This window comes from Nicotiana sylvestris, chromosome 6, assembly GCF_000393655.2.
Source record: "Nicotiana sylvestris chromosome 6, ASM39365v2, whole genome shotgun sequence".
Taxonomy (NCBI): Eukaryota; Viridiplantae; Streptophyta; class Magnoliopsida; order Solanales; family Solanaceae; genus Nicotiana; species Nicotiana sylvestris.
The window spans coordinates 137,746,614-137,771,627 of NC_091062.1; the positions used below are offsets into that span (position 1 = coordinate 137,746,614).

Sequence of the window (25,014 nt, forward strand, 5' to 3'; positions counted from 1 at the left end):
TCACAGAAAACCCACATTACCTGCATGGACTAAGAGAGCTCTTATTCATCCTTTTGGTTACTACAAAGGACCCAAACTTGTTTGGGTTCCTAAAACTAACTCCTAATTTCTTGTGCAGGGTACAATGAAGGAAAATGGTCAACAATGGTTCATGGATAGTGGATGGTCGAAACACATGACTGGGAACACCACAAACTTTCTTTCACTAAAAGCCCTACAAGGAGGGAGTGCATCCTTTGGCAATGGCAAAAAGAGGTACATTCTTAGAGTTGGAAGAGTTGGGAAGTCACTCACTCACTCTATTGAAAATGTGTACTATGTCAATGGACTTAAGTATAGTCTCTTGAGTGTCTCTCAAATTTGCGATAAAGGAAACAAGGTGGAGTTCTTGTCCAAAATATGTACGATAACCTTGTTACTGGTGAAATAGTTCTGGTGGCCAAATGATACAAGAACATCTATGTTGCTGATTTTGAATCCTTACAGTGTGGTGATCTGAGTTGTGTGAAGGCGGTTGATGATGATGCTGAACTATGGCACAGAAGACTGGGCCATGCAAGCTTTTCCCTTCTGAACAAATTAATTCAGAAGGACTGGTCCATGGTCTGCCTATGTCACAATTCAAAACTCAAAAAGTCTATGATGCATGTGCCAGAGGAAAACATGTAAAGTCCTCCTTTAAGTCAAAAAGAGATGTGAGCACCTCAAAGCCACTTGAGCTCCTGCATATGGATATGTGTGGACCTTTGAGGGTGAAAAGCAGAGGAGGAAAGAGATACATTTTCGTGATCGTGGATGACTATTCCAGATTCACATGGACTCTATTTCTCAGAACAAAATATGAAACAATTGAAGTATTTGTGGCCTTTGTGAAGAAAATCCAGGTGAAGATGGAGTCTAGAGTTGTATGCATTAGATCAGATCATGGGGCAGAGTTTGACAATGTCAAATTTGATGATTTCTGCAATGAAAATGGCATCACTCACAACTTCTCAGCTTCCAGAACTCCACAGCAAAATGGAGTAGTAGAAAAAAAGAACAGAACTCTGGAAGAAATGGCAAGAACAATGCTGATTGACAGTGGACTTGCAAAGAACTTTTGGGCTGAAGCTGTCAACACTGCCTATTACTTAGTGAACAGGTGCATGATCAGATCAATTTTGAACAAGACCCCGTAAGAGTTGTTGAATGGAAGAAAACCCAAGCTGACTTACCTAAGAACATTTGGATGCAAATGCTATGTTCCCAACAATGGAAAAGATCAGCTTGGTAAGTTCGATGCCAAAAGTGACGAAGGGTTATTTCTTAGCTACTCTTCTCAAAGAAAGGCTTACAAGATATATAACAAGCGGACTCAATGTGTTGAAGAAAGCGTCCATGTTATTTTCGATGAATATCATCCATCATTTGAGAAGAATGCTGAGGAAGATCAAGATGGAGAACCCTTACTTGTTCATAGTGAAGTCATTAACATGACAAATGGAAAAGCAGATATGATGAGTCAAGTGAAGGAGGCAAATGAAGACAATACTGCCTCATCATCAACAGAACTGAGCACTTCAATAACAACCACTGAAGCTGAAGAAAGAGTGGTTGATGCAGTTCGGGGAACTCCACTAGCCTCTGAGAGAAGGATAGAGGAGAATCAGACAAACATACCTTCTTCCTCTCAGAATGAACCCCTGACATCTAACTGGAGGCATCAAAGTTCTCACCCTATAGACAACATAATCACTCCTCTAGATTCCAGAGTTCAGACTAGGTCAAGAGCTAGAAATTCACTTGCCTTCTCAGCCTTTCTCTCCCAGATAGAACCCAAGAACATCAAGGAAGCCTTAAAAGATGCAGATTGGATTACAGCAATGCAAGACAAGCTGCATCAGTTTGAGAGAAATATTGTTTGGCACCTGGTACCCAGACCCCCAGATAGAACCATTATAGGAACCAGGTGGGTATTCAGAAACAAGCTCGATGAGCATGGAATTACCACAAGGAACAAGTCTAGGCTAGTGGTTCAAGGTTACAATCAGGAGGAAGGGATTGACTATGATGAAACATTTGCTCCAGTGGCTCGCATGAAAGCCATCAGAATTCTGATCGCCTTTGCTTCTCATATGGAATTCACTTTGTTCCAAATGGATGTCAAAAGTGCATTTTTGAATGGACTACTTAAGGAAGAAGTCTATGTGAAGCAACCCCCTGGGTTTGAATGTCATGAGCACCCTGAATATGTGTTCAAATTGGACAAAGCCCTGTATGGACTAAAGCAGGCTCCTCGAGCGTGGTATGAAAGATTGTCAAAATTTCTCTTAGAAAATGGCTTTAAGAGAGGAAAAATTAACAACACCCTTTTCTTAAAGAAACGAGGAAGGAACCTGCTCATTGTTCAGGTCTATGTTGATGATAACATTTTTGGAGCAACAACTGACTCTCTGTGTGAAGAATTCAGAAAACTTATGGGAAGTGAATTTGAAATGAGCATGATGGGGGAATTAAATTTCTTCTTGGGTCTTCAAGTAAAACAGTCCCCAAAGGGTACTTCCATCTGTCAGCAAAAATACATCAGGGAACTCTTGAAGAGGTTTGACATGAAAGCATCAAAAGTGATAGACATTCCCATTGCAACTGCCACTTGATTAGACATGGATGAAACCGGATCTCCTATGAATCAAACAATGTATAGTGGCATCATTGGGTCTCTTCTCTATCTCACTACCAGTCGACCTAATATTATCTTCGGCATGGGGTTGTGTGCAAGGTTTCAATCAAATCCCAAGGAATCTCACTTGAAGGCTGCCAAAAGAATACTAAGATATCTCAAAGGCACGCAGGACCTGGTGCTATACTATCCATCAGGTGACAATTTTAATCTGATTAGGTATGCTAATGCAGACTATGCAGGTTATCTTGTAGACAGAAAAAACACTTCTGGGATGGCTCACTTCTTAGGATCATGTCTCATCTCTTGGCGTACAAGGAAGCAAAATTCAATGGCTCTTTCAACAGCTAAAACTGTATATGTAGCTGCAGTATCCTGCTGTGCTCAGCTTCTGTGGATCAAGCAGCAACTGGAGGATTTTGGAGTTCTCACTGAGAGTGTGCCCCTCCTATGTGACAACACCAGTGCACTCAACATGGCAAAGAATCCAGTTCAACATAAAAAGACCAAACACATTGATGTGAGGCATCATTTTCTACGAGATAATGTGGAGAAAGGGTTGATATGCATGAAGTTCTACAGCACAGAAGATCAAATTGCAGACATTTTTACCAAGGCACTAAGTAGGGAACAATTTGAAAGAAACAGAGTAAAGCTGGGACTGTTGAGGCCAAATTAAGAACCTGATTCCTTTTTCAGTTGGCTCATGTTATTAAGAAATAATTGGTTAAATACCGTTGCAGGTAAACACGCATGATGAGCATAGAAGCAGTAGATGCAGTACATGACTGATAAAAGAGGATTAATTCTTTTCAAAAAAAAGGGGCTTGAAGAAAATGTTTTTCAAAAACCAGGTTCTTGTACTAAAGGTTAGTAGTTCTGTGCATCCTTTAATACATGTATTAAAAAGGCACAAAATACAACTGCCATGTCATCAACTTTTCAAATCCGGCTATCACGTCTCTTCAATTCAAAATGTTCTATCTCCCTCTGAAACGTCACAATTCTCCATGCCCAACCGCCGTTTCAGAACCGGTGCCTATTCTTCTCCCTTCATAATTATCCTCTCTGTTTAAAAACCCCTATCTTCTTCTTCTTAACCATAAGCCCTATTCTAGATTCACCAAAAGGAAAGGATCATCACACCATCTCTTCCAGTGGCTGAGAAAACTTCTGATCTCTTCGCCTCAACTGTAACCACCTCTGACCCATCTATGGAACCTCTCGCCTTTACTGAGTCCATGTCACCCTCTGCCACTCCTACTGCTACAATCACACCTTCACTAGTTTCCCAACCTCTTCCCAACTCATAAACCCCTAAAACTACTATTCCGTACTCTCCATCGTTTGCTGCTCACACCAGTCAAACCCTAAGTGGAAAACAAGGTCAAAATACTGAGTTCACAAAAGGCTCCGCCATCATGGCCGTCGACTCCATGGTTGTGGAAGCACCTGTTAAAGAAGAAAAGACTGTGTTTGTTATATCCGCTGATGGAATATTACATGAGGTTATTTCCCAGAAATAAGAGTCTCAAAGCGTGTGGGTATAAGGGGCCATTATGGATGTTGAAGGGGATGCAATAGTATACACTACTGGGGTATCACATGAGGAACTTGATCCCTCTCCGGAGAACCCAGGTCAGGACTCTCATCCCTAGGATAGTGCTATACCTACATTCGATGCTGCGCCCCTGGAAATTCAAGCACCAAAAATGCGACCTAGTGATGAAGAAGACCTAGAAAACGTGGCCCTAGATGCATTCATAAGTAAGCGCAGGGTTGTCACCACCCCTGAGTCTGAAATTAAACGGCCTACTACCAGGCTTCAAGTCAAAGTGGCCTACGATTCTGCACTCCAAAAGAGCAAGAAAAGTACTAAGAAGAAAGTTGGTAAAGAATGGTGTACCTACAAGTGATGAAGCTATCCCTGTAGTTGTGGTGGAGGAAGGAACTCCTGAGAAACCTGGTTCCCTTGTAAGGCGATCCTCGAAAAGGGCTGAGTCTGTTTCTATGGAGGACAGTTCTACTTCTAAGTCCAAGATGAAGGAGGTAGTGAGTGATGAAGATATTCTTGTCAAGTCCAAGGGGAAAGGCAAAGTCAGTGGAGAATAGCATAGGAAACGCAAGCTTGAAACAATTGAAGAACCTAGTTCTGGAAAGAAAGCAAGAAGTGACATCTGCCTTGGCTCTGAGCGTCTAAGGCATCGAAAGGTTCTGTTGGGTCATACGTTTGACCCAACAATCTCGGAGATGGCCGGAATGCGTCAGATTCTAGAAATGGTGGAGTTTCAGCAAAGGACGCATCTATTCTACATTGATGCTCCCAAAGTGTATGAGGAGGAGGTACAGAGTTTCTTCGCCAGTCTCTTTCCAGTTGATGCTGACCAAGTCTATGCTTTAGTCAATGGGTTGGATATTGTCTTTGACGTGAAATTGCTTGGAGAAATTTTGCAAGTTCCTACAGTTGTGGTATATAGTGCACGAGATGTTTGTTAGTACAACTTCTGAAGTGCGGTGGTGAAAGATAATTCTAATCAGAAAGGGGACCAGGTCCACAAGAAAGCATTACTTCCTATCTACCAGTTGTTGTTTGAGCTGGTTAACAAAGTCCTATTGCCTCGAACAGAAAGGCGATCTGTAACTTCAAAATCTTATCTATTCTTAATGGAGCAATTGGACGGTTTTAACCCTATGACTCTGCCTGCCATAATGATTGAGCACATGTAGAAGGTGGCTGATTTCAAGCATGGCAATCACGGACTTCCCTATGGATAAGTGCTCACGCAAGTGTTCAAATACTTTGAGGTTCCACTGGGAACAGGTAAAATAGGGACCCATAAGCAGACATTCTCATAGACAACCTTGGAAGAGTGCGAGTGTATTGGGAAGTATGGGGGTGTAGGAAGCACTTCAACTGTGTCTCAGCTCATCAATGCCCAGAACAGTGCAGCTGAGGAAATACGTCGATTTAAGGCCAGAAATGCTATCCTGGAAAGCCAGCAAGCCTGAGCAGTTCCCATGTCGAATGATGAGGTGATCCGTCTGACCCAAGAAAATGCTGGCCTTAGGGCGCAAGTTGAGAAACTGAAGCCTGAACTGCTCACCGAGCAAGAGTCGGGAAACGCCCGAATAAACCTTATTCTCCAGACACTTGCTGCATGCTTCCAAGCCTTTTCCTCCTAGTGCCCCCTAAGATTCCCTTTAGTGAGACCAGTTTTCTGGATATGTTCTTTTTTCTTGTTAATGGTTGATGGAGGTTTTTGTTATTTTTTTGTGGTTGGGATGTACTACTACTACTGCTTCTGTTGTCAAGTCCAATGCTGCCTCTTTCTTTTTCAAAGGAAGAGGCACATTCAAAAATTATTAATATGAATCCTCTTTTATTTTGTCTAGTACTTTCTCTTTGTGTTCTATTTTTTCTCATGACTGTGTGCACATATGTGGCATGAGTTAGCTTAGCTGGACTTCTTTGTGCTGTTGTTCTTTTTGATGATGCCAAAAGGGGGAAAAAAGAAAGACTAATATACTCTGGGGGAACCACATTGGGGAACTGGTTCTTATGAAATGCTCTATTACTCTGACCATGAAAGATTAAGGCATTGTCTCAGGGGGAACTCTTTGACTGCCTTAATTCTGAACCTATAATTGTTTAAGTTTGTTATCATCAAAAAAGGAGAAATTGATAGATCTTAAATACTCTTGCCTTATGTTTTGATGATCTAACAAACTTACTGTTAAGAACCAGATAGGAAACCTGACCTACTTTGGATTGCCGCAAACTTTAACGGACTCCAGCAAAAGATGAACTGCTACAGATTCAGGAGCAAGGAACCAAACAAGGACCTGATGCTCTTGTGTTCCTATATAGCAGTACAGAGTCATTTGGACACAGCTGGAACTGAAGTGACTGACGGTACTGTTTCTGCCGCACTGCAATACACTATCAGCCCACTCATTCTCTAACCAAACAAAGCACTCACATCACTTGATCAAGATGTACCCAATGAGCTTTATACAAAGACATCACTGGAAGGTTTCTGTTTCTCATTCAAGCCTCTTGCAAAAATAGAAAAATCATCCTCTCAAGCTTGAAGAACAAGGTTGAACGCCACTATGGACCAGTTCCTAAAAGATTGACTGTTGTTGTCCTAGTTGAGTTGTCACCTTGTTATTGTACTTACTATATCTCCTAAATCTCTTACTTAGAAGCATACTGATTAGGAATCCTCTTGTAAATTCGTAAACTCGTTGAGTTTAGGTTGTGACTGGATTTAGTCATAAGGAAGAGTCTTTGTAATCGTAGAGTTACAAAGTGGCTTGTGATGATTGCATCACAAGTTAGAAAAAGCCTTTATAACTAGGATAGTCACAAAGTGGCTTGTGGTAAAGGTACCACAAGTTAGTTGAGTAAATCCTTTGCAATAGGAAGTATTGTAAAGTGGCTTGTAATAGGTAAGATTACAAGTTAATGAAGTTAAAAGCCTACAGGTGTAAGTCGTGGTTTTTTGATCCCCTTGTGCGGGATTTTTCCACGTAAAAATCCTCTGCCTCATTTACTTACTGCTTTACCAAGTGCTCTCAGCAAAAACTTGTAGAGGACCAGGTACTCTACGATTTGGTGGACCCATACAAACTAACAACTTTTGTAACATAGATACGTGAAATACCGGATGGACAAACACCAATTCTGAGGGCAATTCTAACTCATAAGCTACTTGGCCCACTCTCCGAATGATCCTATAAGGTCCAATATACCATGGGCTAAGTTCCCAGTCACCAACCCTGAACTCTAAATCTCGTCGCTGCACGTCAGAATATGACTTCTGACAACTTTGAGCTATCAACAGTCGCTCCCGCATAAGCTTTACTTTTTCTATGGCCTGCTGAACCAGGTCTGGTCCATATAACCTAGATTCTCCAACATCAAACCACCCTATAGGATCTGCACTTGCGCCCGTACAAAGCATCGTACAGAGCCATCTGGATACTGGAGTGGTAACTGTTATTATATGCAAACTCGATAAGAGGTATATGTTCATCCCAACTTCTTTTAAAATCCAGCACACATGCTCGCAACATATCCTCGAGCGTCTGAATCGTGCGCTCGGCTTGTCCATCCGTTTGTGGATGAAAAACTGTGTTGAGATTTACCTGAGTTCCTATACCTTTCTGAAATGACCTCCAAAAATGTGTTGTAAACTGGGTCCCACGGTTAGTTATAATAGATACGGGTACTCTGTTAGTCGCACTATCTCCTTAATATATAATTTTGCATAATCCTCTGTTGTATATGTAGATCTGATCGGTAGTAAATGAGCTGATTTCATGAGCCTGTCGACTACCACCCACATGGAATCAAACTTACGATGGGAACGAGGTAAACTCGTGATAAAGTCCATGTTTATCGCCTCCCATTTCCATGTCGGGATCTCTATAGTCTGCATTAGCCCTCCGGGCTTCTAGTGCTCTATTTTCATCTGCTGGCAACTAGGGCATTGAGTGACATACTCAGCAATGTTCTTCTTCATATCGTTCCACCAATACACATCCTTAATGTCATGATACATCTTTGTTGACCCAGGGTGAATGAAATACCATGAATAATATGCATCTGACATAATCCTGTCTCGTAGCCTTGCTACATCTGGAACACACAAATGACCCTGTATCTGAGAACCCCATCTCTTTTGAGTTCTAACAATGGCTTCTTCTGTTGTGGAACCCTCTCTCTCAACTTGACTAACTTTGGATCCTCGTATTGCCTCTCCTTTACTTCAGCTATGAGAGATGATTTTGTAGTATTTTGAGTACAACTCCTCCATTGCCAGAGTCTACTAACCGAACCCCCAAACAAGCCAATTGATGAATCTCTCTTGTTAGTTGTCTTTTCTTGGCCTCTACATGTGCTAAGCTACCCATAGATCGACGACTTAAGGCATCTGCTACAATATTAGCTTTCCATGGATGGTAGAGAATGTTAACATCGTAGTCTTTTAATAACTCAAGCCACCGCCTCTGTCGCAAATTCAACTCTTTTTGCTTGAAGATATATTGCAGGCTCTTACGATCTGTGAATATATCAACATGCACACCATATAAATAATGTCGCCATATCTTAAATGCATGGACAACCGGAACTAACTCGAGGTCGTGGGTCGGATAATTCCGCTCATGCTTCCTTAACTGCCTTGAAGCATATGCAATTACTTTCCCATGTTGCATCAGAACACATCCTAACCCGATACCTGAGGCATCACAATACATGGCATAACCATCTGGACCTTCTGGAAGTCCCATAACTAGCGCTGAGGTCAACCTGTTCTTAAGCTCTTGGAAACTTTGCTCACAGGCCTCTGTCCACTGAAACTTAGTTGCTTTCTGCGTCAGCTTTGTTAGTGGTGCTGAAAGAGAAGAAAAACCGATACGAACCTTCAGATTAATCTTGCTAAGCCTAGAAAGCTATGAATCTCTGTCGGAGTGGTAGGTCTAGGCCAGGATTTCACAGCATCAATCTTCTAAGTGTCTACCTTTATACATTCGTCGGATACAATATGCCCCAAGAATGCTACGGATTTTAACCAAAACTCACACTTAGAAAACTTAGCATATAATTTATTATCGCAGAGGGTTTGAAGTACTGCTCGCAGGTGATCCACATGCTCATCCTCTAAACGTGAATAAACCAGAATATCATCAATAAAGACTATCACGAACAGATCCAAATATGGCCGGAATAGGCTATTCATCAAGTCCATAAATATGGCAGGTGCATTCGTCAACCCGAAGGACATAACAAGGAATTCAAAGTGGCCATATCGGGTCCTAAAGGCTGTCTTGGGAATATCTTTCTCCCGAACTCTGACCTGGTGGTACCCGACCTCAAATCTATCTTTGAAAAGCATCTATCTCCCTGAAACTGATCAAACAAGTCGTCTATCCTTGGAAGAGGATACTTATTCTTAATAGTTACCCTGTTCAATTGCCTATAATTGATACACATCCTTAGCGAGCCATCTTTCTTCCGTACAAACAGTACCGGTGCACCCCAAGGTGAAGTACTGGGCCTGATGAAACCTTTCTCCAGCAAATCTTTTAACTGCTCCTTCAACTCCTTCAATTCGGCAGATGCCATTCTATACGGAGGGATGGATATTGGTTGTGTTCCTGGAAGCAAATCGATGCCAAAATCAATCTCTCGCTCTGGAGGAATACCTGGAAGTTCATCTGGAAATACATCAACGTACTACTCAGCATCTGCATCTTTAACTTGCACAATATGATAAATGCACCCTTTTGCGATCATTTTCCTCGCCTTCAGATAGGAAATAAACCTGCCTCTAGATGTCGCTGTATTACCTACCCATTCAAGGACTGGCTCACCCAGAAAATGAAATCTAGCTGTCTTTGCTCAACAATAACTGTGGCATAACAAGCTACCAACCAGTCCATGCCCATGAGAGCATCAAAATCCAACATCTCTAGTTCAATTAGGTCGGCTGAGGTCTGACGACCACAAACTGATACCGTATAACCTCGTTAAATATTTCTAGCGATAATCGATTCTCCGACCGGTGTAGATACCACAAAAGGATCACTTAGTATTTCAGGCACTATACCAAATTTCTGCACGACAAATGGGGTAATACATGATAAGGTAGATCCTGGGTCTATCAAGGCATAAACATCGTGAGAATAAATGGTCAACATACCTGTCACAACGTCTGGTGAGGACTCTTGGTACTGTCGAGCTGCTAGCGTATAGATACAATTCTGGTTACCACCTGAACTGGACCCTCTACCTCTGCCTCGACCTCTGCCAGCCGAAGACTGAGACTCACGCCCTAAAGGATGCACGAACATAACTGATCCTGTTGCTGAATTCGCTGGTTGCGCCATACCCCCAGAATCTCTATTTGGGCAATCTCGCGTCATATGCCCTGGACGTCCACATGTATAACAAGCATCGGAACCGGCTCAGCATTGGCTTAAGTGTCCTCGACCGCAGATGACACATTATGACGGAAATGGCCCTGTCTATCTCGAACCTCGTTGTTGCTGCAAGCTTGACGCCTGAGAGCCCTCACCTGGTCCTGACTGAGTATATTGGTCATACTTGTAACCCTGTAGTTGAGGTGGCAGAGGTCTAGGTGGCCATTCGAAGTACTGGGACCTGTAGCTACCCTAAGACTGCTCCTAAGACCTGGCAAATCTCGTGCTCTTACGCTGCCCTAACTGAGTCTTCTCCGTACTCTACTGTCGACATCTACCCCTCTCTATATTCTGGGAAAATGCCTGAATCTATGAGATATCCATACTATCCTGTAATGCAGTGGTGGCACACGCCTCGGTCAACTCTGGGGCCAACCTTGCTATAAACCTATGGATTCTATCCCGCATAGTAGCAACTATGGATGGTGCATATCTGGTCAATGAGTCAAAACGGAGACTATATTCTCGAACACTCATATTGCCCTGCTTGAGGGCTAGAAACTAATTGAGTCGGGCCTGTCGGATCTCTCGTGGTAAGTACTGGTCAAGGAAGGCATCTGAAATTTTTTCCCAAATAGCAGAAGGTGCATCACGTCCCCTGGACCTTTCCCATCCTCGTACCAAAGGATGGCTATATCTCGGAGTTGAAAAGCTGCTAACTCAACTGCCTCTTTCTCCGTGGCATGCATAACCCGAAAGATCCTATGAAGCTGATCTATGAAATCCTACGGGTCCTCCCTCTAATCTATCCCCGTGAACTCTGGGGGATTCAAAGCAGTAAGCTCTCGGACCCTTGAACTCCCAGATCCCTCATAAGGTCTTGCACTAGCGGCTACCCTAGCCTATTGCTGGGTGGATACCAACTGTGCCAACAAATGCACCGCACTCCTTAAGTCCTGATCTGATGGAAGCGAAGGGGGAACTGGATGTGCGGTCTCCCTAGGAATCTCCTCAGGTGGCGGAGAGCCGTTAACCGCTAGCTAGGGGTCTCTCCCTGCGACTCCGATTGGGGCCTATCTGCTGGGGGTACCCTGCTAGTCCCCTCACCTATTGTTTTTCTCTCCTTTAACTAGCCGTAGTTTTCCTAGTTACCGTCATCTATGCAAGCAAACGTTAACACGTAAGTTTAAATCAAATTTCCTATAACTCAGTGCTACAACACGATTCAGATTTGAAAGAAGGGTAACCAACTCCTAAATGCCCTGTAGTTAGGAGTGGCAAACGGGCGGGTCGGGTTGGATATGGTTCGAGTTGAAAATGGATAATGAAAAAATAGGTAAATTATCCGACCCGACCCATATTTAATACGGATAAAAAATGGGTTAACCGGCAGATAATATGGATAACCATATTATCCATGACTTCTTACATATGATCACTTTTGGGAGAATTTTTAATCTCCCTAACTTGAGGAACCCCCAATTTAAAGCTTTACAAATGTAAAAATTAGACCCATTAGTTATCCATTGGTTAACCATTGGTTATCCATTTTCTAAATGGATAATATGGTTCTTATCTATATTTGACCCTTTTTTAAATAGTTCATTATCCAAACCATTTTTAATAGATAATATGGGTAGTTAACTGTTTTCTTTGAACCATTTTGCCACCCCTACCTGTAGTCCCCTACTTATATAATGTGGTGCATCATACATATATAAACAAGGCCCTACTAGACACGGGTTGTAGACTCCCTAGGACAGAACGACTCTGATACCACTTTTGTCACGCCCCGAGCCTGGGGGCGAGACCGGCACCCAGTGCCTCACTTATCCTTGCATACCACTTTCGACTAAGAGACTCTGAACATGTAATATCATACTTTGGCCATGGGCCACATTACAAGATAATGTGTGATGCAAAATATAAACCCGAATAGGAGACTAACGCTGACTAAACATCAACATAAACCTGGGTCGGCAAGGCCATCATAATAACTACAACTGACAAACCAACAAAATATATGTACATGGCCTACAAGCCCAACATACTATACTAACTGACAGGATATATCTACAAGCCTCTATTGATAGATGTACTATGATCAGAACAAGGCCCCAACCTACCCATAACCTATCTACATATATACACAAGATACACACCACACTGCTAGACCTGACAACTCCAAAAGAAGGGGAGCTTATCGATAAAGCTGAACTCGGGCAACACCTACTGAGGAGGTCTACCCGTCTGTCTGTCTAAACCTGCATGCATGGAATATAGTGCCCCTAAAAAGCGATGTAAGTACGAAATAATGTACCGAGTATGTAAGGCAATATACTGAAGCTGAAACTGAACTGATAATATAATAACTGAAAATAATTGGGAGTCAAGAACATCTGAAGATATGCTCATCTGCTGATACTGACTCACTCTCTCAATATAGTGAGTAAAATAGTTGTCCGGCCCTATAAGGCTCGGTATACATATATATTTGCTCTACCATAGTAGGCTCGCTCATAAGCGCTCGGCCATACTAGGATCTGTATCTCAACCAACTGGGCTCGCTCATAAGCGCTCGACCATGGTAGGCTCGGTATATAACTTACCATCTGATCAGAGGTTGCCCAATAGGGGCTTGCCCATCGATTATAGCTCGATGATAATGAAAATACTTTTAATGTTGTATATATTTAAATTCTCTGCTCTCTTGACTGAAGAAGAAAATACTCAATTGAATATGAAGTCCCAATAAGGAGAATATTGTAACTTACAAAACTAAGAAAATATACGTAATTTGCGATACTAGCCAAATATACATAAATTCCGGGATATGAATTTTTCTTTATGGCTCATAAACAAAATCGTGTAATGACAAGATCATGCAAAATGAAAGAAGAGCTTAGCCTTAACATATCTATTCCCGGAATTATTTGAACGAACCTGCTTCTGCGAAATATGGACGAAATTCACACTTGGACAAACTTAAAATTTCAGATGAATTAATCTGCTTTTAACATTTTTTTTGAATGAAATGTTGCTAAGGATTGAATTGAACAATATGTTCCTACTCTCTCACATTTGTAGGTTGAAGTCAGAATGTCAAAAGTTTGTTCTCTTGGTTTTGGTTCAAGACAGAACTTAAGAGTAGTTCTTGATCTTCAAATGTATTGTATTACTTTTTGATTGATAAAGCTAAAAAAGTCTTGATAAGACTTTGTATTTTAGAGTCTTGACACATGTTAAAGGTGATTGATGAATCACCTTAATAAAAAGGGGGGGGCTGCCACGTATCTCCTTGGGGGAGTTGATTTTATTAATTTATCCACTTATTCGTTAATAGGGTAATGTTTCGTTACCCGGTAATTAATCTATTACCCGCATAATTTAAGAATTATCACAAATTACTTAAAAATTCTATTTATTTTCAAAATACTTCATATATACTTTATATATTACACTACCATGGTCATATGGTACCTTGCATGGTACTAGTTTATAATTATCAGGTATTATTACTTGATCCGTATTTTATCCAAATTGTCAATTTTCAATGAAACTCGTTTTCTTTAATTCGTGTACCCCTTTAGCCTTCATAATACTTATTTAACGCTTGTTATAAATAGCGTAAGTATGTTAACGTCAAGATGATCTCATCCCCGCGTCTACGTCAGTTAATTGAAAACAAAATTATAACGTACGAAAACGCGAGATGTAACACCAGGTTCATCTATGTCCATATGGGTGGCAGGTGCAATAGGAGTATTAATGGTTTTTGAACTTTCCATCTCAAATAACTTCAGGAGCTCTATAATGTACTTCTGCAGGCTTATCATCGTTCCCTTAGAGATTTGCTTAACTTGCAACCCTAAGAAAAAGTTCAATTACCCCATCATGCTTATTTCAAACTCGCTTCTCATAAGCTTTACAAACTCCTCACACAAGGAGTCGTTTGTTGCACCAAAGATGATATTGTCAACATATACTTGCACAATGAGCAGTTTCTGTCCCCGTTTCTTTAGAAATAGGGTGTTGTCAATCTTTCCTCTTGTAAAGACATTTTCAAGAAGAAACTTGGACAACCTTTCATACCATGTACCAGGGGCCTGCTTTAGTCCATATAGTGCCTTGTCGAGTTTGAATACATGTTCAGGATGCTCCTGACAATCAAACCTAGGTGGTTGTTTGACAAAGACTTCTTCCTTTAAATATCCATTCAGAAATGCACTTTTGACATCCATTTGGAACAATTGAATTCCATATGAAATGCGAAAGCAATGAGAATTCTGATGGCTCTCATTCGAGCAACTGGAGCAAAAGTTTCATCAAAGTCGATACCTTTTTCTTGATTGTAGCCTTGAACTACTAACCTTGCTTTGTTCCTTCTTGTGTTCCCAAATTCATCAAGCTTGTTTCTAAACACCTACCCGTTTCTTATGACCGTTCTATCTGAGGGCCAAGGGACCAGGTGCCATACACGGTTCCTCTCAAATTGATGAAGTTCATCTTTCATAGCAGTAATCCAGTCAACATCTTTCAATGCCTTCTTGATATTTTTAGGCTCAATTTGAGAGAAGAAAGATGAGAAAGCAAACGAGCTTCTTGTCTTTAATCTGGTTTGAATTCCCGAATCAAGAGGAGTGATCACATTTTGGAGAGTATGTGAACTTTTGTGCTTCCAATCACCTGAATCTCATTGTGTGAAGATCCAGGTTCCTCAGACTGAGATCCATTATTGGCATCTATGGATGGGTGAGTACCCCTTCTCTGCTCAGCATCAGGAGTTCCTTACACAACATCAGCAACTCTATCCTCAGCTTCAGTTGTTGTTATGGAGGGACCAGGTTCTTCTGTGTTGGCTGAGGGTTCTATTGTATTTTCTTTATTGAATTCCTTGACTTGATTCATCAATTCCACCTTTCCATTTACCATATCAATGATTTCTTCAGGAACCTTCGACTGCTCTCCGTCTTGATCAATCTTATCATGTGAATTTTTCCCACATAGGTGGTGTGATTCATCAAAGATTACATGTATGCTTTCTTCAACACATTGAGTTCTTTTGTTGTAGAACTTGTATGCTTTGCTTTGTGAGGAATATCCAAGAAAGATTCCTTCATCACTTTTGGCGTTAAATTTTCCCAGCGCTTCCTTTCCATTATTGAGAATGAAGCATTTGCATCCAAACGTTCTTAGGTGAGTTAGCTTGGGCTTCCTCCCGTTTAGCAATTCATATGGGGTTTTGTTCAGGAGGGACCTGATCATGCACCTGTTCACCAAGTAGCAAGCAGTGTTGACTGTCTCTGCCCAGAAGCCTTTTGTTATGCCACTGTCAATTAGCATAGTTCTTGCTATGTATTCAAGAGTCTTATTTTTCCTCTCCATAACACTTTTTTGTTGAGGTGTTCTGGGAGCTGAAAAGTTGTGACTTATGCCATTTTCAGCACAAAATTCGTCAAATTTCGCATTGTCAAACTCTGTGCCATGATCAGACCTTATACTTACAACATTATGGCTCATCTTCACTTGAATCTGATTCACAAATGCAACAAACACTAGAAAGGTTTCATCCTTAGTTCTGAGAAATAAGGTCCATGTGAATCTAAAGTAGTCGTCAACTATGACAAAGATGTACTTCTTTCCTCCTCTACTGGGCACCCTCATATGTCTACATAGATCCATATGGAGGAGATCAAGTGGCCTTGAGGTGCTTACTTCATTCTTGGGCTTAAAGATGACCTGACTTGCTTTCCTCTTACACAAGCATCGACACCTTGTGACCTTTGAACCTTGACTTGGGCAGCCCACATACCAGGTCCTTCTTGACCAACTTGTTTAGCAATGAAAAGCTTGCATGTCCCAATCTTCTGTGCCACATCTTAGCATCATTATCAATAACACTCAAACATGTAAGATCCACATTGTGCAAGGACTCAAAATCAGCAACATACATGTTTTTGTATCTTTTTGCCAGCATAACCACTTCACCAGTCACGAGATTTGTGATTGTGCAAGTTTTTGACAGAAATTCCACTTTGTTTCCTTTGACACAGATTTGAGAGACACTCAGTAAGCTATATTTCAAGCCATTCACATAGTACACATTCTCAATAGAGTGAGTGTCTTCCCAATTCTTCCTACTCCCAGAATGTATCCCTTTTTGCCATTGCCAAAGGACACACTCCCTCCTTGCAGAACTTTGAGTGAAAGGAAATTATCGAGGCTTCCAGTCATATGCTTAGAGAAGCCGCTAACCATATAGCATTTTTGGTTGCTTCCTTTCACTACTTCCTACACAAAAAAAATCAAGGATTAAACTTAGGAGCCCAAACAAGTTTGGGTCCCTTGTAGTGAGGAAAATGGATAATTAAACTTCTTTTTGTCCAAGTAGGCTATACACGTTTTCTCATGACGGAACCAGGTTCCTTAGCATTAGTTACCTTTTCAACAAAAATCTTATTTTTCTGTTGGGACTGAATTCTAGCCTTATAATTTTCTTTAAAGTGTCCAGTGTTGCCACCGTAAGTGCAAAGACAGTTATAAGGGATAGTAGCGTACCTATTATGTGGATTGTATGGAGTCCTATCCTTTTGAAACCCGACTCACTACCTGTTCCCACCATTGCTTATATACATGGCAGTGATCATATCAGAGGACAAGGTCCACTTTAGAGATTTTTCTAGATCATTTTTAACTTTTCCTAGATCTTCTTGAAGTTGTTTGTTTCTTTCAAGTTCAACATACGGACTAGATTTCACAAATTTGAGTTCATTTTCAAGCTTAATGTGTTCCTCACTTGCAACTTCCTTTTCATTTTGGATGTTCCCAGAACTATTTCCCTTTTTTTAGTTCCTCTATTATTTCTTTTAGCTCCATAACAACTACCAATAGGTCATCTCTCTCATGTTCTACGTTTTTAATTTTTTTCAGTCAGAACATCTTTTTCTTTATTTAAAACCTCAATGGTTTCTTTTAGGTCAACCACTACTACTACCAGATCATCTCTCTCATATTCTACCTCTCCTAGTTCCACAGTTAATACATTTTTATCATTTATAAGACTAATGATAAGTATCAATTAAAACATTTGCCAAAGATATAAGCTTCTTCTGAGAGTTAGACTTCAAATTTATTTGAACGTCTAAAAAGTTACCTCATCATCATCATCGTCAAATTTTTCCATCAGGGCAAAGATAGAGTCATATTCAGCTGCTTCACTTTCAACTGCCATCATGGAGGTGTCACCTTGTGCATCATCTTCTGATGCAGATTCACTGGAAGAACATTGCCAGCGATATCTTTTCTCTTGAATCTTTTGTCAAGAACCGGGTTCCTCTTGAGTGCTTTGTCTGTGTTGTGCTTGTACTGGTCTTGCTTGAGGAGAGGATAGTCCTTGATAAAGTGTCTTGGCTTCCCACATTTATGACACAAGTCATAACCTCTTGGCTTGCTGGAGCTGCCCCTTTTTGGAATACCTCCATTCCTACGAATCATTTTCAAAAATCGCTTCATCAGGTAAGCCATGTGAGCATCCTCACCACTTGAGTCATTGTTGTCTGCCTTGAGGACCAGGTTCTTCTACTTTTTGGGCTCTCTTCTTCTTCTTCTTCTTCTTCTTCTTCTTCTTCTTCTTCTTCTTCTTATTCTTCTTCTTCTTCTTCTTCTTCTTCTTCTTCTTCTTTTCATAGGTCTTCATATTACCAATGAGTTCATCAATGATCAACTTTTGCAGATCCTTTACCTCCGTAATAGCATTTACTTTGCTTTCCCAGGAATCAGGTAGTACATTGAGTATTTTCCTGACAAGCTTGTTCCTTGGAATGATCTCTCCTAGAGAATGGAGCTTGTTGATGATAGAGGTGAATCGAGTGTGCATGTCCTGAATGGACTCATCATCCTTCATCCTGAAGAGTTCATACTCAGTGGTGAGCATGTCGATCTTCTACTGCCTGACTTGAGTTGTTCCTTCGTGTGATGTTTGGAGAGCTTCCCAAATCTCCTTGGCAGATTGACAGGCAGAGATCCTGTTATATTCGTCTGGTCCAATACCATAGATGAGGATTATTTTGTTCAGAAGTTCTTCTCTATAGCTTTGCGGTCAATATTGTTGTACTTCTTCCTTGTCTTGGGAACTGTCATTGTTGATTCGCCAATGGTCTTCATAACATCCCAAAGCTCTGACTCTTCAACCATGATAAAATCATGCATCCTTGTCTTCCACCATCCGTAGTATTGTCCATTGAATCTTGGTGGTCTGTAGGTAGATTGACCTTCTTCAAAGTTTGGTGGAGTAGCCATGAGGATCCTTTCTAAGTGTTAGATTGATAGAAAGAACCTGCTCTGATACCAATTGATGGAAACTTAGGGTCCACCTATCTGTATAGAGAATTTGGTTCTCTATCAGTTCCTACAGAAAACGCATAATAAGAGATAAGTAAATGACACTGCAAAGTTTTACGTGGAAAACTCCCAGCTCACGAGATTAAAAACCATGATCTACACTCGTAGGATTTCAACTTCACTAACTGAGCAACTTTTAGATTACAACCTATTATACCTAGGAATTAAACTCTTAATCCCTCACTCACTTGTAATAATTCTATTACAAGCCTCTTTGTAATATCTCTATTACAAAACTCACAACTCGACTAACTCTAGCCAAGACACAAATACAAGGTTTATGGTTTTACAAATGGTTTCCTACACAATTGTTATAACCCATATTTTTGTACCTGAAAGTACGTCGTGAGTCAATTGATGTAAGCTCAAAAAGGATGAAATCCTTCTACAAGGATAAGAAAGGTTTGCCGAAGTGTTAAGCAAGTTAAGATGAATATGAGACTTGTTAATCATGATTTAAATGAGTTTAAAGCCATGATATGACTATATATGATGTTTGTATATGAAGTATAAAGTTTGAGAAAAATCGGATTTAAGTTGCGGAAAAACCGACTAAGGATTTGACTTGTAATGAAGCTTATTGAGTAATAAATTTCATATGCTATATAAGGTTTTTTGGGACATATTATAAACCAAATTGAAGGTCTTGGAATGTAGTTTCCAACGCTCTTAACCGTTTGTTCATATGACACCCGGATAAAAAAGTTATAAGCATTGGAAGATGAGCCAATTAAAGGGTGCCAAGTAGCACCTTTTGACTTTTCAACAAAATGGAGACTATCTCCTTTTTCTCGTCTCTTTCTGCATATTTCCAGAGAGCTCGACCAAATAAGACCCCTAACCTCACCCTTAAGCTGTCCACAAGGTTATCCAATAAGATTATCGTCCGAGGCACGAAATCACGAAGCAATAACACTAGAACGATCCCCACGCCGTAAGTATCGCTATATAGCCTCTCTTTTTCTTTGTAGTTTGAGTTTTGGAAGGTATTTTGAAGTTAATAAATGCCTAATTTCTGGTTTCAAGCTCTTAAACATCAAGGAAGATTGATTAATTTATTTCATAATAGTTAGAACTCACGGGACGGTGATCAGAAGCCGTGAGTTCGAGTTATTTGATTTGTAATGGACTGTTTTGTGGGCTGTTTCGTGTAGCTTTTGGGCTGTATATTTTGCTGCTATTTAATAGAGTTTTTGGAAGATAAATTGTGTGGAGAAACACCACTTTATGGCGAAATGATGGAATAGTCAATCTTTGTAATATTTTCGGGGTGTTGGACACTACTATAGTCGTCGTTTTTGTTATGAATTGATTGGGGTGTGTTGGGCTGTTGTAAGCTAAATATAACATGTATTTCGACTTGTATCCACTTTAGGAGGTAATTATATTGTGTTCCTACAGGCTCTTAAGGTTATCTTGGCATTGGTTAAGTTAAATGGATGAACTAGACATGAACTAGTGAATAAAGTTGCTAATTAAGAATAATTGGAGTTGTGGATCATTTTCTTTGTTATGGATATATGGTATAAGGCTGGAATTATTGATGAATGACTTCATTATCATATTAATGATACTATTAAGTTAACTTAAAAAGTCTATAAGGAATGATATGGGGTATACGAATTCCAATTGGAGCTTGTCGCTTGTTATAAAATAGCTATGACTTGTTGTTGTTTTATGGTGTCTTGTTATTGATAATTATGTATTGCTAGATTTCTCTGGTAATTGTTGTTGGTATATGATATTGGATGAGGCTCTTGTTTTAGGGGAGATGCTGCCCGAATTTATATAAACGAACTACAAGTTTAAGTTGCAGACTTAGCCTTTATTCAATACAGATTTTGAATCTCCTTATGCAATGGTAGATTGAGTTGAGTTGTTTGAAGAGTAGCTTGGGAGGTATTAAGGACTCACCATGGTTAAGGTATGTTAAGGCACTTACTTCTTTTTTTGGCATGATCTAAAGTGACATGAACATAAATGTCACGCTAATTCATAACGGATCTACTCCTAGGAACTAAGGTTGTCCATGTTGTTCTTTCCTTATAAAGTTATTCTAAGCAAGTGTGTATGATCCTTGAATCCTATTAAGGTTCATATTGATGATATGGATGCCTATAATGTTAATCGAAGGTGCAACGATCTTAAGTCACTCCAAAAGGTTTAGAACGTGATTCCATGAGTCTAGCATGCATTATATATAGTATCTATTTTACTCTACCGAGCCGCACTATAGTCGGCCGGGTACGACACGTATTGTGAAACCACTAATCAGTTGGGTTTACCGAGCTCCACGTGGCCGGGTACGATTCTACCGAGCCTTATGATGGTCGGGTGCTATTTTATCGAGTCATCTTTGAGGCTGGGTATGATATGATGATGATGATGCCCACAGAGGTGTATGTTTTTAAAAGTTTATGTATATATATGTATTATGCATTTCATGTCAGTAGCCCCCAGAGGCACGCAGATGTTACAGGTTGTATCTCATCTATCTCTCTTTATATTACTGCTCTTGTTTATGCTTTCTTGCCTTACATACTCGGTACTTTATTTGTATTGACATCTCTTTTGCCTGAGGACGCTGCGTTTCATGCCCGTAGGTCCCAATTGATAGGCTGACATTCCTCTGGGTAGGATATCAGCTCAGCGGAGGTGTTGGTGCACTCCACTTGCTCCGGAGTTGCCTATTTGGTCAGTATGCTTTGGATATGTATTGATTGATATGGCGGGCCCCTGTCCCGACCTTTATGATTTTATGTACTCTTAGATGCTTTTAGACAGATGTCAGGTTTATGGATACTTGTATGGCCTTGTTGGCCTATGTGTTGAGTTTACAAATGGTCATGTCGGCCTTATAGGCCCGTATGTCACATGTATAAGTTTGTATATCATGTTGGGTCGTCATATGTTGAGTATTCTCTTATGTTTTATTCTTGTTATCTCATGATGGTTTTCTGGTTCATTTACTCAAGATAGTATAATAAGAAAGATATGTTATGTTGGTACTCGGTTGAGTAAGGCACCGGGTGCCCGTCGCGGCCCTTCGGTTTGGGTCGTGACAACAATGCTTCTAGCTAAGCTAAGTAGGAATTACAAGTAGATCACACTAAACAAAGTACAACACAACTAAGGACATATAATAACACAGTGTTGGAAACTGGAAGTCACGTGCAAGATGGCAACGCACTTGAGGGGAAACTTGATTAACTTTCAGATGTGCAAGTGTGTGCTTTTCCTTTGCTTCATGTTAATAATATCCCAGTAATGTCACTTGGATGATGCAAGCAAATATCTGGTACAAGGCATTCCCCATAAAGTGACTGCTACATTGTTTGCATTGTTACGTGTGCGCAGAGGAACAATTGCAGTGACTTCTGTGAGGAGTTGACTGGTATAGTCAGCAAGGGAGCTGATGTCCATCTGTTCCCTTTGTCGTTTCTTTGACTCTGGTTGTTGAAACTTGTACCCGACTTGAGACTTATTGTTCTTGAGCTCCTTGAGGAAGTGTAACAGGTTTTCGATCTGATTTTTATTATTAAGTTTGTTAGATCATCAAAACATAACAAGGCACGTAACTTATCATTGTTCCCCTTTGAATTTTGGCTGCCTAGAAATGCTATAAGTTCATGTAAAAGGTTTTCTGAATTTTTATTTGCTATGCTCTAAGAAGAGAGGTGAAAAAAAATATTATTTTGACAATTATAATGATTCTCTCATCTTTAACATTGTTGTTTAATCTTAAAAAAATAATTAACTATGACATATTATATACAAAGATTAGTAATAAGAGAAGTCTGACCACACAAGGCTATCTGCAGCTTCTGGATAATGATCCTACTTTTATTATGTGCCTCACGCTCCTTTTTGTCTCACTAATTTGTGGACCCCAATCTTACACTTCTGGGTCCACAAAAATCCTGGTCCACAAAACTGTGAGACAAAAAAGATGCCTCATACAACTAGTGTAAGTTGTATGAGACATAAAATAAAATTTTTCGTATGTATGTACTTTCTATCAATTGTGACTTAATCTGCTTAACTTTGAATACTGTACGTATCTCTTATTACTTTGCTGAATTTCAGGAACAACAAAGAAAAAGGAAATAGAAAAATTAAAACTTTTTGCTATCCAAATTAACTTTTTTTAACAATACTAAAGGTAGGTTGAGATACTGAAAGAAGTAAAAGTTTAATCTCTTTCTCAATTATGCTAAATCTGGATATATTTTCTGTGAAATATAGCTTTTTCTTGTGAACGCAAATGTCATTAGGCTTGATTTGCTTAAGCTGTACCTGCAAATGACAACGAGTTTGAGCTAATTCGAAGCATCTTACATAAATGCAAAATGTAAGATTCATTATTGCTATGTAAATGTTATTTATTTTATTTGTTGAAAAAATGAATCATTATTATATACAAAGGCCAAAATGGATTGGTTAGTTTATACAACTCATTTATATATTTTCTGCTCTCTTTATCTTCTTTGTTGATATCTGGTTTTCCTGCTTTGGTATCTTTGCTCTGGGGGCGGCTGTTTTTTTTCAATTTTCATATGTTTTATCAATGTCTTTTTCAGGTAAATTGTGCAAACTGACTATGTTTTTTTTGGTTCTTCTCTATTTAAACGAATTCCCCCTTTAGCTTGTTTGAGATTCTAGAAGATGTTCCCACATTAAATAAGTAGGACATAATTTTTACAAATAATGAAGCTCTAATGATGCTTATGTGTAAACATCCTTGCCTATAACTGTTCCTTTCTACGTTCAACCTAAATTAAAAATATATATGTAAGAACTTAAAATTTAAGAGTGTTATATGCCCTGATGTTGTTGCATATCCAATACTTCTAAATAGATTTTTTAAAGCTAGAATAATAAATATAGCAGTTGAGAAAAGCAATTTAGAGTCTATATTATGATGCAAAAACCCACTAATTATTTATACTGTGTTGTTTAATTTTTGAAATTGGCTATAGCCTATTACCTTAAATATATAATGCATAATGTAAATTTCTTCTGAGAATTATGACTAAGCTTGTGTTCATACTTACATTATGTATCATTATGCATATCCCAAAATCAAGTCTTTACACTCAAAGCGATCATATGCAAATAGCTCAGCTTGAAGAAGCGTGAAATTTCATGTTTCTTTATATTTAAAGGTGAATTTTATTTTTTTATATAATTACTTTGACCTGTCATTTAACGTATAGAACCTCTAAAAGGCAGGCTACTCAAATTGTTATATTCTTTGAGTCCTCGCGATCGTGTTGGAGGATCAATTTTCTTGGCTAATATAACTGAAGTGTTTATCCTGATATAAACTATTGTAAATATGACTTTTGAGCTTATGGTGTCTTCCCCGACATCGATTAAATTATGTTATCTTATCTGTTTAACCAAAAAATGTGTATTTCGGTTAAAGCCTATTTTTAGAAGAACTCAGGTTACTGATAACCAAGAAATTTCGTACTTTCTCAACTATATGAAAAGAAAAGAATAAGAATAAATAAGAAAATGACCGATTGCAAAGTCGATGTAGAGTAAAGCAGAAATTAAAGTAAATATATTCCAATATTGTTTCAGATGATCCTTATAAATGAAGTTCTCTTCCCTTTTATAGGTACTTACAAATATAACGTTTCTTCCCTTTTATGGCCGAATCATTAGGATCATTAATGACAATAATGATCCGTTATAATTGGCAATCGTAACTGTCTATGAGGATTCTGTAACAGTTCCAATTCTTCTTCCTCATTAATTAGAGGTTCGTGAATCTTCCCCTCCTTACTGTCTTGATTCATTCAGTCCCCATTTACTGAATAATTTAGGCTCGAGCGACTGTATCCCTTCATCTCGTGAGTGATTTGCCCGTGCCTCTTGTATCTCTTGCATTTTCTAATGCAATATTCCAGCTGTCGCTTTCTTAGTGATCCACGTATCATGCCTTGTTAGCCACACATAATTTCACAATTATATTTGTTTTTACTAATACAGATAGTCCCCCACTTGCCGAATATTCT

At 39.6% G+C, this 25,014-nt stretch overlaps 1 protein-coding gene across 1 annotated transcript; it reads left to right on the forward strand.

Annotated features, from left to right (window-relative positions):
• Positions 1-2,642: 2,642 nt before the first annotated feature.
• LOC138871359 (secreted RxLR effector protein 161-like) lies at positions 2,643-3,447 on the forward strand. The gene is made up of 2 exons (XM_070149230.1): positions 2,643-3,179; positions 3,403-3,447. The coding sequence occupies exons 1-2, from the start codon at positions 2,643-2,645 to the stop codon at positions 3,445-3,447; spliced, it is 582 nt and encodes a 193-aa protein (XP_070005331.1).
• Positions 3,448-25,014: the final 21,567 nt, after the last annotated feature.